The 18223-nt window shown below is 42.5% G+C and overlaps 2 protein-coding genes across 2 annotated transcripts; one reads left to right on the top strand and one right to left on the bottom strand.

Annotated features, from left to right (window-relative positions):
• The first annotated feature begins 591 nt into the window (after nt 1-591).
• On the top strand, nt 592-8908 carry faxca (failed axon connections homolog, metaxin like GST domain containing a). The gene is made up of 6 exons (XM_046373877.1): nt 592-1167; nt 3602-3737; nt 4050-4246; nt 4433-4650; nt 6001-6117; nt 7321-8908. Exons 1-6 carry the CDS (start codon nt 908-910, stop codon nt 7623-7625), a joined length of 1233 nt encoding a protein of 410 aa, XP_046229833.1. The 5' UTR covers nt 592-907; the 3' UTR covers nt 7626-8908.
• Nucleotides 8909-13343: 4435 nt separating this feature from the next.
• On the bottom strand, nt 13344-17109 carry pou3f2a (POU class 3 homeobox 2a). Its single transcript, XM_046374076.1, has one exon. It carries the CDS (start codon nt 16825-16827, stop codon nt 15433-15435), a length of 1395 nt encoding a protein of 464 aa, XP_046230032.1. The 5' UTR covers nt 16828-17109; the 3' UTR covers nt 13344-15432.
• Nucleotides 17110-18223: the final 1114 nt, after the last annotated feature.

Raw genomic sequence — 18223 nt, 5'->3', positions numbered from 1 at the left:
ACTTTGTATAAATAGAACTTTAAGGGAAGTTCCTGTCCCTGCTCCCTACAACATCCTCTCAGTATGTGCCGCTATGCTGTCACTGGCTCAAAAGGCACACTTTCTGTTGGTTTCTTCCATGTGAACGTCTCTCTAGCAGGAAGATTTGAATGAATCGGCACGACAACTTCAAATACTCCTGTGAGAAGATTCTACAAAACTGTGCAATGAAAAATCCTTTTGTTTTACCATTTTTACATCGGAGTACTGTGAAAGCCTTTTTGTCTTTGTTCCTAAACTACACTCACTGCTGTTTATTAAATTCCTTCTAAAAATGTTAATTTGGTTGAAATAAATGTATTAGTAATAAGTATACCGAACATTTCATCCAAGAGTGAATTAAAATAGCACAACATGCCCATGGACACCAGAGCAAATGAGCCAATTATGTATGGGCCACTCTAGCAGTGCAGGATCAGCTAGTCCAGTTATGAATATAACCATGACCACCCCAGACTGTGATAGTGAATAGCAAAATGCAGGAAGTAACTACAAGAATGCAGGAAACAAATGTTAGTGTACATACAGAAAGCACTTTTAGATGCGCGTTGTTGTTTTGACTCCCATAACGTCACAACACATAAGCCACCGATCAATTAACTTTTATTTTGAAAGACTAGACCGGAAGCTTCGTTGTTGTCGTCTGACTTGATAGTGACAGGAGGGAGGCTGCAACCAGCAAGCTTCGGGCGGGCTGCGGAGGATGTCGACCCCGCTGCGGGGACAAGCTCTGGGCGGGACGCTTGTGTCCTTACGGAGGTTCCTCGGCCAGTCGCCCCGCACCTGCTGCCCTCTGCACCCATGAAGCCCCCGCTGATGAAGCCCCGAGCTGCCAAAGTGAGGCGGAAAGTGGCCGGAGACGGAGAGCATGTACTGGCGCGTCGGGTTTGCCTGGACGCGGTCGTGTGTGGTTGATCTTGCCCAGAACCAGAGCTTCTCCTCCGGCCTGCTTGGCTCCGATGAGCAGCTCTCGTTTTATGGGTACATCATCGCCTACCCACTGCAGGACTACGGCGGGATAATGTCAGCTTTGGGCTCGGACTCTTGGTGGCGGAAAACGCTGTATTTGACTGGAGGGGCTCTGCTCGCTGCCGCTGCTTATTTGCTACACGAATTGCTGGCCATCAGGTACCAACAACACAGACTGCCAAAGGAGACACCGTAGTCGCTGCAGAGCTCTTCACTTTCCACAGTCAGCCATCGTGGGCCAGAGAATAATATCTCTGAAAACCACTGCTGGTCCTATTCTGATCGTGTGTCCTCCCCGTGTCTCCCAGGTCCGCTGTATTTTCTCTGGGGTTTGATATTACTTAATCTCGTCAGATCGGGCGGGGTGAGAGCGGAGTCAGTGGAGAAAGGGGAATCGTGAGTGGGTGGATTGTGATGTAACGGTGCCCCGCTCTCCCCAACCCCATCCTCACGAACACACACATTAGGGCATTTCTCCTTTATTGGTTTATTGCTGTGGTTTAATGGCAGGAGCGGCCTCCGCCGAGGGTCATGTCTTCCTGTATGACCTTTTCATTTTAAACGATTACAAAATGATTTCTTATTCCTGATGCTGTTTGTTAGAGCAGTCTTCCGGTCTGCAGGCGTGTTTTTCTCAGCTCTCTCGTTATATGGACTGACATTACGGGCTATGACAGAGGGTCACTTTTATGTGTCTGCATTTCAAGGGCGAGGAGACATGATGTAAAGAGTCATGTTGTGATGTCATCGGGTTTTCACAACGTGCAGGTGTGGCAGGTGTAAAGAAAATGGTAATGTGATAAATACGATTACATTTGTACTCATTATTGATTATTCATTGAGGCCGTTGACCTTTAAAGAATCTCGGGTTACCTGCAGTCCAGGCCCACTGTTGCTGACGAGTCACAGGCCCACCACAGCACAGCTAACAGGCCTATAACAAAGTAAAAGTCATAAGTCAAAGGATGGGCTCTGTCCATTTGTCTCTTTTTTCAGTCTCGTTAGAAATATTAAATTGATATCAAGTGATTTTAGCCCAGCTGAAGCTGACATGAAAACAACACCCTGCATACTACCTATTGATGTCTTTAATGCGGGGTCGATTTTTATACGGAAACGTAGGCTGTTTGTTGCGCTCTTCTCTCTCACGCTTGTTTTTGTGCATCTCCCCGTCTGTCTCTCTGTGGCTCGGCTTCATCGTACGACACCCGCGTTACCATCAGAAATGAACCTGTCGTAGGTTATTGCACCAAAACCGTGAGCGGGCATTTCAGCACCACGCACAAACAGACAGCTCCTCCACGCCGAGGCTCGTCTCTGTGTTTCAGCACCGCACACTGTGGACAGCTCCCTTTAATTCTGCATTGTGCCCACGTGACTTTGTTGCCGTCCGTGAAGCAGTCTCCAACAGTAGCTTATCCATGTGAATGCACCACAGTCTTTCACAAGGGCACGCTTCATTATTTTGACATTGCAGTTTGTTTTTCCCTTTGGCTTGCAGTGTAAAAGGCCCGGGGGTGACAATCACTCATGGCCAGTTATGGGACCTTGGTTGCGGATCATTTGATTATTCGATAAGAGCTTAGTATACAGACTGGAAACAAGGGGAAATAGCTGGCCTGGCTTTGTCCAAAGTTAATAAAATCCTCGAGTCTTGCTGTCACTGTGAGGTTGCCAAGACGAGGAAGTCGAAAAACAGTCTGATCCATAACCCTCATAACACCACAACTAGTCATTTGTTGGATTCAATACAATTAAGCAAGTAAGAGATAATGTTCCCAAAGGGGTGAGCTGTTCAGTTTATGTAAGTCTAGTAAAACCAGTGCAGCTGGTGTAAAGCTCTGTGTTGGTTTGCGGTCAGAGCAAATCATGTTGTTGATATTATACTTTGTTAATATTTTGTATAATATCAACTTATTGTATTAACCAAACGATCAAAGCCAGCTGTCAGGCAGTGCGCCTGGCAGTCTCAGGGCCACTCTGGGCTTCCTGGCTTGCCTGTTTGGTAATCCAACCTCGCTTAACCTTGAACAGAACTTGAGCTGAAACACTTAAATGGACTAGCCAACAAATATAAAAGGAATCTGCAACTGTTTTGTTCATAATTTTTCTGTGAAAATCCAGAGGTTCACTTGCTCTCATTCTGGTTCCAGCTACAAATATTTTCTGGTTGCTAATTCTGCGTGATATTAAACTGAATATGTTTGGGCTTTTTGCTTTTGGTTGGACAAAAGTCATTTTAAGATGGAATCTGGGAAATTGTTCACTATACTATGACATTTTGACATTTTTTGTCCAAACAATATTAATTGAGAAGATAATTGGAATACAATTTGATAATGAAAAGAATAGTTACTGCGCGCTTTGCCATAATTACTAGTTATTTAAACCTGAAACTTAACCTCAAAATTTAATATTTAATGTAGTGAGGACCTGGATGTTGTTCCCAACTGGGATTCAAGTCCACTTAATGTGACTATGCGTAAAATACACACACGCACGCACGCATGCACACAAACACAAACAAAGTTTGTTTTTTCAAGCTTCTCCTTCCTTTGTGATCTGCAGTTCTGTCATTCTTTCCTCCACACAGAAAGGAGGAAGAGCTGGACTCTAAAGATGCCATCATACTCCACCAGTTCTCCAGGCCCAAAACTGGCGCTCCGTCTCTGTCCCCTTTCTGCCTTAAGTTGGAGACCTACCTCCGTATGGCTGACTTGCCCTACCAGGTAGAGCTGTGGTTATGTGCCTGCAACTGACAAAAAAACACTTCAGCTGTTTTCCTTTTGTTGTGCTAAGGTGATTAACTAACAGCGTGAGGATGATGATTTAATCCTTATTTTTTTGTGAGTACTTTTACTGCGATTGATTACTGCCCAACTCTTAGTCTCTTCTGTTATATTCATTCATTTTCCTGCAAGGGATGATTAAAATTTCATTCAAGTGTTTTTGCTTGATCTAATTCCAATTTAATTCACTTTATCCCGTATGTATTTCTTCGATCTCTCCTCTCCTTTTCCTGAATCCTTCTCCTCTCACAGAACTACTTTGATGGGAAGCTCTCACCGCAAGGAAAGATGCCATGGATCGAATACAACCAGGAGCAGGCGTGTGGCACCGAATTCATCATCGACTTCCTGGAAGAGAGGCTGGGCGTAAGCCTCAACAAGAGCCTGACGCCGCAGGAGAAGGCCATGTCTCGCGCCATTACCAAAATGGTGGAGGAACATTTCTACTGGTGAGAGACGAAGTTGTCTCTGAAGTTGCAAAAGTGCATTTTGTGTTGTGTTAGAGCCGTGTAGTTTACTTACCTAAGGGAATTTTTTGTGAAACTGTAGCCATTTTCTCCTTCTTCTTCCTCTTCGTAGCATTAATTAGGGCAGCAGTTCCAGTTCTTGTATCTTGTGTGTGTTTTGCATTGCAGGACCATAGCTTACTGCCAGTGGGTGGACAACCTGGAGGAGACCCAGAAGATGCTGTCAGTGAGCGGACCATTGAGTGACCTGCTCAAGTGGATCCTGAGTCACCTGACCGGCGGGATCGTCAAGAGGGAGATGTATGGGCACGGGATCGGACGCTTTTCTAAGGAGGAAGTTTACGCCCTGATGGAGAAGGACATGCGCACCCTGGCTACTCTGCTAGGTGACAGATTTATAAATAATAATGCTCATTATTTGTAGGAGTTATTGTAATTGAATGGGAGAGTTAAAAGGATGTGAGTTAACCCGAACAGTCCAGTCATCGTAAGCATACAGTGCATTTATGAGCATACTCTATATCAAAAAGCAGTTAAGGACGTTCATCTTAGAAGTGGGAAACTTTTGGGTGTTTTTTTTGCGTCACCTGCATGTTGACATAGTTTACCCTGGAGGCAGATCAACAGGTTTATTGAAAAAGTGAAACCACTACGATGGGTTTTCAGTGTGTGCCTTGAGAGCTATAACCAGCAACATCAAGTTTTAAGGCAGTGACTGAAAAACGTGGTAGGGTGACACGATACTGACCCCCTGTGGTGAAGCATAGTATTGCAGCCTAGAATCAATACATAACCTCTGTCTGAGTTAGGAGGTACAACAGGACAAGACAAGACAAGACAACATGTGAGTGGTGCTGGGGGATATTACAAAGAGTTTGCTAAAGTTTCACTTTTTTTCCTTTTCATGTACATTTTTGTACAGATGTATGTGTATTTTTTCCTTTTCAGTCATCATTTTTGACTTATGAAATGTGTAGCCATGCCCTGCCATGTGCCTGGTTTTTCTAATTTTCTTTGTATTTTTGAGATTTTTTCTGGGCGTCAGAGTTTAGTTTAGGTATGGATTGAACTACACACATGCACGCGCACACACACACATATTTGGAGCATAGAGGTAAACAGCAGACAGGATGAAACCTTCACTTTGGCTGAATTCATGCAACAATGTGGAACCTTTCTGCAGAGTTCTGTGGAGGTGTGGCCGTGTTAATTTGTGCATTACAATGTAATCATGAATAGAAATAAAATCAATGTTTTATTTCAATTCACCGCTCCAGCTTGCTTGACCACTGCTGCTCCCTGTCTAGTTAAAGCAGTGAGGAAGGGCCAACTTTGACTGATTTGTTGTCAAACAGCAACTGACAGTTGCCTCATATTATTGTCTTTTCTTAGCTTTTCCCAGTCCATTGTCTTTCCTGGGAACAGTTTTGCATTACTTCAACCTCCTTATTGTAGAAAGCAACAGTTGCATTAAAATTTATCTATTATGTAGCTATAACCACAAGACCACAGGAAGTCACTGCGCTTGCATGTGAGCTCCTGTTTTATTTCAGTCGAGATGAAACATTTTTATTTGTGAGCTTTTGAGTTGCTGTTAGTTTTTTTTTACCATTTGGACAGATTCAGGCTGGCCGTTTCCCCCCTATTTCCAGTATTTATGTTAAGCTACTTGCCTGCTGGTGTTGTATTTTTTTGGTTTTTATTTGACATGTCTTGTTTTCTGTATACTGTCTAAGGTGATAAGAAGTATCTTATGGGCTCTAAGCTTTCGACAGTAGATGCTGCAGTGTTCAGCCACCTGGCCCCTGCTATGTGGACACTACCAGGAACACGGCCGGAGCAGCTAATCAAAGGTGCGTTCGCTAGAAATAGACCTCTACAACACAGTTCCAACCGTCCACCCATATTATGAAGAACCATACTGTATTTTCTCTCGTATCCCTGGTAGTATTGAGTCAAAATGACAGTTCAGATTTTATTAGCTGAGATAAGACAAAGTCCTCGCTGAGACATCTGAACCATTGTCTTCCTGAATCTGTTTTGAGCCTGTATACTGTCAAGTAGACATCGTGAATACATCAAGTAAAATTGTAACCCTTGCATTTCTTAATAAATGACATTTTCTCTGCCCCAATATGTTTTATATATACTGTTCAGTATAATTGATGTTTGTTCTTTTTCAAAAAAGTCAAACACTCGTCCTCCTTTCTGACCGAGCTGGTGTTCAGATGTGATTCACTGATTTTTTTTTTTTAAATTCGTTTAATACAGAATTTCAGCCAGAAAGCCAGAGTCAAATGATTTCATTTTAAAATGTAATAATTGAAATATGATATTTGATATCTAACTAATTTTGATTGTTCTTGTCTGCGGAGATATCAGAGTACAGGTTTAGCTATAGCCCAATCCCTAAGGAGCTCACAGGTGGAGTATTTTGCTCGAGATGATTCCAGCTGCTACAGCAACACAGCATATCCCCATAACAACAGCTCAGGGAGATTTCCGTGTTGAGTAGTAAGAAGAACAGTAAATAAATTGAAGCTGAACAATGAAGTATCTTATCTTTGATAAAGGCACTGGTACTTGAGCCAAGCCCATGTCTGCTCGTGACCCCACATCACAGATGGCATATGTCAAAAATGAATGTTCTGTCATTCTCTCTCACAGTGTTTTATTTTTTACCTGGAGAGGTAAAACACCTCTAGCATTACACTGGAAGGAAGCTAAAATTTGAAAAGAACTCATTCATTATTGAGTTCTTCATTATTTCTGACCTTGAGTATAGAAACCACTGGACTCAGAAATTCTGTTGAGCTTAGGCTGCAACTAAGGTTTATTCATTGATTAATCTGCAAATTATTTCCTTGATTCATCAATTCATTCTTTGGCCCATAAAAGGCTTTTACAATTTCCCAGAACCTAAGATGATGTTTTCGAAATGCCAGATTTGTATAATAAGCACACCTTTCCACAATGTAGGAGATGGAATCAGATAACCTTAGTAGTGTTTTCTAATAAGTGGGATTGCATAACATTTCCTCACCTGTCTCCTCCAGGTGAGCTCATCAACCTGGCCATGTATTGCGACCGCATCCGCCGGCGATTCTGGCCCGAGTGGTTCGTGGACCCGGAGGACTTCTGCTACAGTGACACCACACAGGGCAGCAACTCGGTCTCTAAACTCCCCGATCTGGGGCTCTACTCACGCACAGACACTTTCCAGGACAACACACACACACACACTTCACACACTCACCCGCCACATGACCCGGCATCGCCCGACAGCGACCCTACAGGCCACTCACTTTATGACTCTGACATGGACACAGAGTGCTCTGAAATCGACCAGCTCAAGTGTTGACAAAACACATACTGTACGCATACACACCTGACATATACGCACACCACAGGAGGGAGCTGCATCCCGCCTGCACACATGCCCCCTACCTCTTTGAACAGAAAATAACTGGGGAGTATTTCTGTGTCAGTAGAGAAGTCGAGGACCTAGAGGTTTAACTTGTGCACTGTAGTGGAGGAATGACTGCAGTAGAGTGAAAAACGAGTGAAACATAACCTCAGAAGTGAAAGGCGGAGAGAAAAAGAATGGGAGGGTGGAAAAGTTGCCTTTGAGGAAAAAGAGAAGCAGAACAAGTAGAGACACTGGGAGTAAATGATGCTGCTGCTGAGAAACTCCTCCATGTGGTCGCCGTCATCTGCAGTCATAATATCTCCCTGTGGTAACCATAGCAACTACTTGTGTGTATGACCCCCACCCCTGCCCCCCTCGCTGTCCCTTGTAGCAACTTGCACCACCCAGACTTGTGTGTGTTTTGACTAACTGAACCCTTAGCGCCTTGTTCTGATATGACATTGACACATACTGTATGGGATTTATGTGAATGAATGCAGTTCAGTGTAAATATATAAATGGAAATGATCTGATTCTCAGATTGATTAGATATAAATTATATATAAGTATAAATAGTATAGATAGCCTGAAAATAGAGAATCATCCACTCTATCCAGTGTTGTAAATAGTGTTTCTCCCTTGAAGTCCCTTTTGTGTTGGACACAATGACAAAATCACCTTGTAATATTTCCCATGAATCCCCACTCTGCTGGTCTAGGATCAGTATGAGGACCCTCTATCTATAACCCTATGGCTTTCTGTACTGTATGTGTCTGTCCTCACTACCGGTAAATTACAGTAATGCCTGCTGCCCATATCTGAATAATTCAGTAAGATTTCTTGGAGTGTAATGGATAGTAAACTGCAGTCTGCCATAAGCACTTTTAAAAATCTTTTGTCTTATGAGGACAATTATTTTGCCAAAAAAAAGGGTTTGTTTTTTTTTAGGAGCATAATATGACAACACACATTGTCAGGCACCTGTGTTGTGTAGTCACTGAAGGTAGTAGCTTTATGTCAAATATACATATTACATTCAAGCATTGAGAGCGAGTTAAACAATCACGTAGAAATAGATTACATAGTTGTACATTGTTTGAAAGAAAGTGTGTGGCTGATTTGTGCCAGTGAAGATCTCCCTTTCCATTTCATCAATATATCTTCGCTGGCATATTCAGTGAGTTTGATGTTTGTTTGGTCGTTCCTTTGGCCAACTCAACTACGGTACACAAAGATGCAGCCAATTGATTGTGAAAAAGAAGTTGTTTTTTTTTTCTTTTCAGTTGAATGCTTCTGCTGAAAATGATGGATTGCTCAGAAAACATTTAAAGCAAAAGTAGTCTGTTCATTTTTAATGGTAGGTTAGGCTGTATTGTTTTAGGGGCATGTGATGGTTAGGTGCACGTTTTATGTGTGTTTGTCACTCAGCAAATGCACATACCAACATATTGTGCATTAAGTCAGGGCGTACAGCATGTATGCTTCTGTCCATGCTGCACGTGGATGAGTCATCCTCTGCGCATGAATGATGACACACTGGTGATGCTTCTCATCTGAACATTTCCTCTTAAACACACACACACACGTTTGCGCAGCTGTCCTTGTTTGGACATTCATTGACTTCCATTCATGGTGGACAGCCTAACCTAAACCCAAACTCTAACCTCACTAGCCAGCCGGGCTGTTGCTGACAGTCAGTTAGCAAGCTTGTTAGGTCATTTGCTTAGCTCTTTTGCTAACAGGACAAGTTCTCAAACATTCCTTATTTAAGGAGCATTTACACTCCAACAGGGCAGGTTAAAATGAATAGTGCATCATGACTAATACTAGCAATGATAGCGTCCTCCATTTTGGGCTATCCCTCCCATCAAAGGTCAGCAATGTCAAGATGGCTTGTTGGTCAATGGTGAAAATTTGCACGACAGGGTTTGCTGATGTTGGATTATAAAATTACTACAAAATTGAATGACAAACTCCACTCAATTAACACAAAATTTCACCACTTTAAATGCTAATGCTAAATGACCAGGCCTTAGTGCAGATATACAGTATTTGTATTTGCATGTTGGCTGTTAAGAGTCACAGAGCAATATCAGTGATAGCAGCACAAAATACCAAAAACATGTTTGAGGTATCTTAGAACCATTTATCTTTGAGGATTATGATATCCCAATCAAAATGTGTTTTTTTAAAAAATTATATTAGCTGATCTATTGTTTGTGGATTTTTAAGACTCTCAAATATCAACAACTGGCCTAAAAAAATCTAGCATCCATCAGGCTCCACAAGTGAAGATTCTGTGCAAAAGTGACATTTGTTTAATGAGTTAAAAATATGTAGCACTAATATGTAGCTATATGTTGTGAAATAAGATGGTAACCATATGATGTCATAACTAGTCTAAAGCTTAGGTTATAAGATTAGAAAGGTGTCACTATGACTCTGGTGTCATTTGTTTGATTAAGATCATGATATTGATGATGGTTTTGGTAAAGAACATATTGATGATTCAATTTCACCATTCAAGTTCATTTTCCTCTGTGTAGCTCCATCACTTTAAGACATTCTTGGTTCTCTTCTTAACAAAATAACATTCAAAATACTGTTAAGTTGGGCTTTAAATCAAAGCTTCAAGTCAGCCTGGAGCAAGGAGACAGAAAAGACTTTATGTTGGTGTGCTGTAGGTTTATTTCACCACAGTAATATCATCTGAAACTGAAAAATGAACTGAAAAATGTTGCTCTGTGTCTTAAAACCCTTTGCCTGCATGTTTTTGCCTTCTCTTAGCATTAGTCAGATTTAGCCTTATGGAAATCTCCTAAAGCTGTTTACTTTATATCAGTGCCAGCATATGACTTATGTTTTTATATGTCATATTGATTTTGTTTAATGTTTATATTTATTGATTTTTATGGTGGCTGTGCTTGAATTTAAGAAACTGACATTGTTATTTTGCACTTTTCTTCTTATGTTTACATGTGTTTTCCTCTGTGGCTGAGAGGTTCTGTCAATCAAATCTATTATTCTGTGTATTAGTGCAATACTGTAGATTCTCAGACTTCCACTGACAACAGACTTGCTTATTTTCGTGTTGCCAGTCATTGCTGTATTTGCATGTTCATGTTATGAGATGTCATTTGATAAATGTTAAAATTCATATCATGTCAGAATCGTTGTCTTAAAATATCACAGTCCCTCATCTGCTGCAAATTTTACTCTTGAGAAAAATATTCAAAAAGTACAAACTTTTACTACTGCAGAGCTTCATGTCCAATTGAAACCCTAAAAAAATATAAAATCATAAAATATTGACCAGTAGAGTTCAGATTTGCACGCTGAAGTCAGTCAACCTGCCGATCAGCTGATGACGTCTCTGGTTAACGCAAACTTTACAAGAAAATCTGTTTTCAGATCAGTGTCTGTGTCTCAGTGTTCCTCAGCAGCTAAAGGTCAGGGGTCAGGGGTCCAGCCTCTAGTTGTGTGTGTGTTGCACTCCCATTGAGATCTCTGCTTGTAGACTGTAGAAGCCATATTGCATATTGTCTCGTGGTACTGTGTGCGTGCTGGAACACTTGTGGAATCTCATCAAAGTGTAAATAAAAAAAAAAGGCAAATTACTCAAACACGACCCGTTTGCAGAGAAAATGCTGTGTATCATTAAAAAAAAGGATTCTTATGAATGTATCATACCTATAGATAAAAGCTGTATGACAGTGGATTACTTTTGATCTTTCATTAAATATAGCTGTGGTATTTTTCTCTTGTTTTGTTTCCGTTATTGTGCATATTGTTTAGTGTGGAAATGTGCTTGAAAAGTCATATCTGCCTAAGTAAAAAGGTGAATCTTATTTTGCAAAATCTGCTCTGTATGAACAGTTTTTAGGGACCGATATGTCTGGCATACAGCCTATCTGTCTCGTAATCCCTCTCCCTGTGTGCTTGCTACCATATGACAATACTAAGCCCACCCAACAATGCTGAAGAATTAGCTCTCTGCCCTTTCCTTTGTGCTTGTGCTGGAGCTCAGGAGAAACAGAGAGAAAAAAGAGACAGAGAGAGAGAGAGAGAGAGAGAGAAAAGCAAGACGGGTGGGTTTGAGTGAGAAAAGGGAAAAGAGGCAAACAGTCGTGAACAGATGAATGATATTTGATGACTTTGGCTGGTTGCATTTCTGTGGCTATTGTGCGGAAACCCTGGGAGATCCCTTCCATACAAGACAGAGGAGACAATTCAGAGCTGACAATGACACCAACGTATAAAAAATCTCTGGTGAATCAGAGATGGCATACAGTGCACGTTTGTGTATGTGTGTGTGTGGCTGCCTGTCTAACACGTGGCTCTGTGCATGATGTGTGAGGTGGGACATTGTGTGCAGAGACAAATGAATGTGCCTTTGTGTGTTTGTGTGTGTCTGTGTAAAAATATGAATAATGCAGAGGATGCCTGTGCGAGTGAGAGGGCCGGGAGGAGGGCAGATGGTCGCCCGCTGATAGGACAGAATCCAGGCAACACGGTCCTCCAGAGAGCCGGGTTTAGACCTGGCTTAACACACAGGCACACACACACACCAAACTGACAAACATTCATGCTTCTCCCATTTTGTCTTTCTCAAATCTCTTCTTTTTTTTTGACCCAAAATTACACATACCAGTTCAGATTTCAAAATAAAAGTCTGGACATGATGTCCAGTGTACAAGAGAATATGAAATGACATATGAAGCAGGCCCGTTTGACAGGAAATCTGAAGCCTGTTGATGCCTGTTTATTTTTCTAGTTGTTTAGACATTGAATGCAAATAAATTAAAAATTGAATTTTTCTGTTATTCTAAAATTAGTTAATTTTATTAGCATTGTTTTGTACAGACTATAGAGCACACAGTATAGCCTAATGTGCCATTTGTGATGTTGGATTATGTAAATAAAATGTACTACTTAATCTATAAATCCTTCAAGTCATAAATCAGGATGTAACTCAAACTCGTAGGCCTTAATTGCAGCCATGTCCCTGGTTGTTAGTTAAACTTCGGAAAAGAGCATTGTCTGATTAAAAAACACATTCATGCAGCACTGCCCTGCCTGTCGGTAACTTACTAACAGCCACTAGGTGGCAGCAACAGACTGTTTCTGATTTGGCCAGCGACCCGCCAAAGCATGTAACAGGAAATAGCAGACATGGGGTGAAGAAATACATATAGTAATAGTAATGAAGAATATGAAAACCAATTTCTGACAGGTGGAATTAGACTGCAACTAAAACCACAAAAACCTCTGAAAACCAGAGTGAGGCTCAACGTTAATCTTGTTTTTCTTTTAATTTACACTGCCACAGTCTCCTCAAGTCTCCAACCGAAAAACTGGTGATTCATTTCATTTCCAGCTATTATTCCATAGTCAGATATGTCAGCACACATATTTTTTTTTTTTTTACAATTATTCCGATTGTTTCTTTGGACATGGAAACGATACACGGCACACGTGTAATTAATTTATTATGTATAATGAAAGCAGCAGGCCAGATGATTGATAACACGTTAATAAATCAGGTTTATGATGCACCACCTCCTGTCCTACACCTGCAGTTATAGGCCTACAGTATCTCGTTGCGCAGCTATGAGATGCTTTATTTGCGTTCATATTTTAAATGAGGCTACGTCCCATCGTGATTGTCAATTAATTTTCATTTGTATCCTGATGAAAAGATAAATTAACGCCGCGGTTTTCTTTTCAGGCCACTGGCCGGCTGTCTGAGCATCTTCACGGGTGTCTCTCCACGCAGCGGTATCAGTAAACTCTTTACCCAAACAGCTGAAGGACAATTTTAAGTAACCGAGACGGATTGATAAAATCCACAATTATAATGCAAGGCCGCGTACGAGAAGAAGAAAATCTTGTTGCCAGAGCTACGAGTGGTTTTCTGAAGCTAAATAAACGTGCAGAGACTGCAGTGTTATAGAAAACAAAGACGATTTAATGACCAAAAAAAAAGCATATAGAAATTGTGCAATCGTTGATTTGTTTTTCTTCTTCGTTTGATCACAGATTTCAGGTCGATGCTATTTTCTTTTGGTTTGGTTGTATTTCTTTTTTTTTTTTTTCACCACAGAAACTCAAATTCAGCTGATGGATTACGTCCTTACTTAGTCTGATTTACAGGAGAAATATCAGGCCTTATTTAAATTAAGGGTGAAATATTACGTAATATAGCCTTGAATAAGGAAAATCCCCTGGTGGGGTTATTATCAAACATGATATAAGATATTGTTATGCCCGATTATGATGAGGCGATTAAATCATTTTAAAAGGGAGAATAACGTTTCATTAGACCTACTTTGGCCTATGCATTCAGAAAGTTTTTGAAAGGCAAAATATGTCATATAAATTGCCTAAAATTAATATCATGGTTCTGCTCAAACATCATATTTCCCCTCCACACATCTACATCCTTCAATTGGATTTGAGTTTCTGAATTCCGGTATTTTCTTTAGATTTTAGTCAGAGAATGAATCTCCAACTAGTACTAAATTTATCTCAGTAACAGATCAGGTTATTAATCACAGGATTTAAGTGGCACAAGAACACAAGTCTGTGTTTGTGCTTTGGCACAGACTGACAGAGAAAACAAACAAACATACAAACAAACGAAGCCATACAAAAACGAACTGAGATATACATCCCACAAATAGTCCTCTCGTTGAGTGAATGAGTCACACAGTATAGTAAGCCATTACGGCCAGAGCTGGTACCAGGATATATTCATCAGGTTTTTTTTTGTTTTTCTTCTTAGGAAAGGAAGGCAAAATGGGCTGGATTGCTTTGAGTGTTCCAGCCAGACAGTCTCGGTCTTTCTCATCACAGCATTTTGGAAAAGTAGGCTACAGAAATAACAAACAGCAAAAAACACACTGTAAACAGGCGCACAGAAAGAAAAGCGTTAAAGTGAACCAATATTCAGTCTTTATGGTATTCTTTATTATTATTATTATTATTGTTATTATTATTATTATTGTTGATATTGTTGTCATCATTATTACTGTTGTTTCGCTGTCCATTATGAACTCAATTATAAACATAAGAAATTTTAAAGCAATGGAGGATTTTAAATTTAAAGAAATTGTAGACAACTGTACAATCAATATAAAATTTAGTTTAACCATGAGAATTGCGTAATAATAATAATAATAATAACAATAATAATAACAATAATGGTGATAGAAACAGTTGGCTGGTATTGGCTTTAATTTTGAACATTGTACAGCAAGTGTCTGCCATTTCAGCCCCCTCTTGCCACGAGCTGCGAAGAACCCCTGTTGCTTTTGTTATGATGGAAAGATGGCGTTTATTTACCCACACTGACTGCGACTTATAATCGAGCCCGAAGCGGGATTTTGTATTTTTGCCCCTGCGGACACCTCGCGTCCACACCACACTCTGCCTTTCTTTAATGACACGTTACATAATGACATATCAGAGGGTATAGAAAAGCATTTCGTATCAATGTCGCCTTTTTTGGTTAGCACACACCAGCTGTATCCCAATATGCTTGGCTGTTCCGCGGCATGGAACCTCTCCATACAGCTCTCTACTATGCGTATTTTTAGTGCTTGAGTGCCCCTGTATATTCCCACCGTGTGCCCGTGGGTCCAACATTTAAACTGGCTGAGGTCCAGTTCAGAGCGGTCCAGCACGAAGAATCAAACAAATAAGGAGGCATTATTCCTCCTTAAGCGGTCCGTTTTTTCCTCAAAATAACGGACTGGGGTCACTGCACGGGAGTTTGTCCTCCGTGATGGGGAGGGGTGTCCCCGTACATGTCCTCTCCTCCTGGTAGCGGTCCACCAGCGGGTGTCATCCTCTTCTCCTTCTGCCGCCTGTTACAAAACCAAACCCTCACCACCTCCTTCTCCAGCTGCAGGCTGTCCGCCAGGGAGTTGATCTCTGCTGCTCCCGGTTTTGGACATTTGAGAAAATGGCTCTCCAGAGCCCCTTTGACGCCTACTTCGATGGAGGTCCTCTTTTTCCTTTTCCTTCCCTGTGCCGCGATTTTATCCAGACTGGTGGGGCTCCCCGAGGTAGAGTCCGCCTCCTCCAGCCACTTGTTCAACAAGGGCTTGAGTTTACACATGTTTTTGAAGCTGAGCTGAAGCGCCTCGAACCTGCAAATGGTGGTCTGAGAAAAGACGTTTCCATACAGCGTCCCAAGAGCCAGTCCCACATCCGCCTGAGTGAAGCCCAGCTTGATGCGTCGCTGTTTGAACTGCTTGGCAAACTGCTCCAACTCGTCGGAGGTCGGTGTGTCCTCGTCCGACTGGTCCTGATGGCCCCCGTGCTGGTGATGGTGTGAGAGAGACTGCTGGTGGGCCCCAGGGCCGCCTCCATGTTCACTGAGGTGCGGGCTGTGGCTGTGGTGGTCCTCGTCCCGCAGGGGGTGGTGGTGCATCCCTCCTTGCTCTCCCCCCGGCATCAGACCGAAGCCGGACTGGGAATACACCAGGCTCTGGCCCTCAGATGTCGCCATGCCGGGGATGTGAGTGGTGGCTGTGCTGGTTCGCCATGCTCTGGCGTCGTGATGCGCCTGCTGGTGCGCTAGGTGAGGGTGTCGCTGTTGTTGCTGCTGCTGTTGCTGCTGTTGCTGCAGACTGCTGGAGTTCTGCAGCTCCTCTCGGTCACTGTCGTGCAGCACGGGCTTCACGTCCTGTTCTCCGAGGGGACTAGATGGCCAGGGCGCTCCGCCGTCACCGTGAGACAGCGCCGTTATCCACTGGTGCGCGTGGCTGAGCGGATGTCCACCGCCCGGTAACGTGCTATAGTCGTTCTGGAGCAGGGTGTGCGCGTCCCTGTACGCTGCCGCCTGCTGCATGCTCCCGGACTCCGAGTGCGGCGGCGGCGCGCTGCTGGGGGTGGTGAGGACGCTGTAGTGGTTGGACGTTGCAGTCGCCATAACTATCGGAGCCAGAGTGATAGCTGGAGTTAAAATGAGGCTGCCTTTGACAGTAACTCTTTTGCGCCACGGGGCAGCTAGGCTTCTCTCTCCAGCATCTCCCGGGCGCTGTGCCAAGGGGACGCAGAGGCGCGCACCTGTGGTCCGCCTCGCTCCGCTCTTTATTGGCCAAGAACGGTTGACAGATGTGGTTACCCCTGACAGCACCCCGCTCATTGGTCACGGGAGATTGTACAGAAACCCCAATCACTCTGCCCAACAATAGTTGCAGTCCTGCAGCATGCTAGAGTACAAAGTGTAGAGAGAAAGGGGGCTGCCGAGTGTAAACACCGAAAAGACTGAACATGATCAGCAAGAAGAAAAAGAAAAAACAAAACATTTTTTCTTTATCCTGAAAGAGCTTTATTGACATTAATCTGGGTCAGTGGGTCACATTTATCTGTTTCGTGCGTCAAAACCGTGCGTAAAAGTTGTATAAGATACACATCAAATCATATAGTGTCCACATTTATGCGCTCTAGAGTAGATTTTTTAAAAATCCAAATCCTTAAGAATAACGTATCCTAATATAATCCAGTTTTCATACATTTAAAATAGAATATCTGTAATGTTTTGCGCTATGAAACAGCAAGCACGAGGAAAACTTCCAGCTGCCTCTCCGCCCTCAGGACGCTGTCCAGAGAGAGGGGCCGCGTGCTTCCAGGGCCTCTGCCCGGTTGCCATGGCGAACGCGGTGAATGGAACAACGCCCACGTCACAGCTGCAAATCGCTCCTTCTTTTCGCTCCGTTCCAAAGGGCTCATTGGGGCCGCGCGCTCGGCCGTCGGGACAAATAATGGGGGGCGAGCGGAGAGGGCAGCTCGGGGCCAAAGAGAGGAGGCTGAAGAATGGATCCTTCAGCCTACTCTGCGCCCACCGTAAACTTTGAGATGGATGCACCCGCAGTGGCACGCGAGGATTGGTTTCCCAAACCTCCTACAAAAAAGGCCTTCGGGAATATTAAAATACTGCTGATAAGAAATAATCCAGCAGTGTATATTAATTTTACACTCAAATCCTGTTTATTTTGCATGTTGACTATTTTATTTTCAATATTAAAACTGTATTTTGTTGATAAATTCAAAAGGTTTACATGCATTTAGGCATTATACTGTGATATTTACTGATAATGCAGTTTTGTCATCTCTTGGTTCTGTTGGCAAAAAAACAGAGGATAATTCATTGGCCCTATCTTTAAATGAATGCAATGATACTGAAATTAAACTAATCCTCATTCTGCTGAGTCCCCCCCCCCCCCCCCCGAAACCCTTTCAGACCCCTGGGGGGTCCCTGGACCTACTTTGGCAACTACTGGTATTTAGGAGATGTGATTTTATTGGCTCAAAGTGGGACACAAGTTGTAAAACATAACAGCTATTAAGAGGTTAAAGGAACCTCGAAGGACAAAAAATATGCAAGTTTCACCTTCAAACAGAGGTGCTGTGCAAGATCATGGGCACCAATGAAAATATGCGTACATTTTTTCTTTTTTGCTAGTTATACAGTCATAGCTATACCCAATGCACACAAAGACAATACAATTTGTCTTGTATTGCTGATTAATTAAAGACCA

This window comes from Scatophagus argus, chromosome 19 (genome assembly GCF_020382885.2).
Source record: "Scatophagus argus isolate fScaArg1 chromosome 19, fScaArg1.pri, whole genome shotgun sequence".
In the NCBI taxonomy this organism is placed as follows: Eukaryota; Metazoa; Chordata; class Actinopteri; family Scatophagidae; genus Scatophagus; species Scatophagus argus.
The sequence above is the reverse complement of the archived record's forward strand: the minus strand, read 5'-3'. Positions and strand labels throughout refer to the sequence as shown.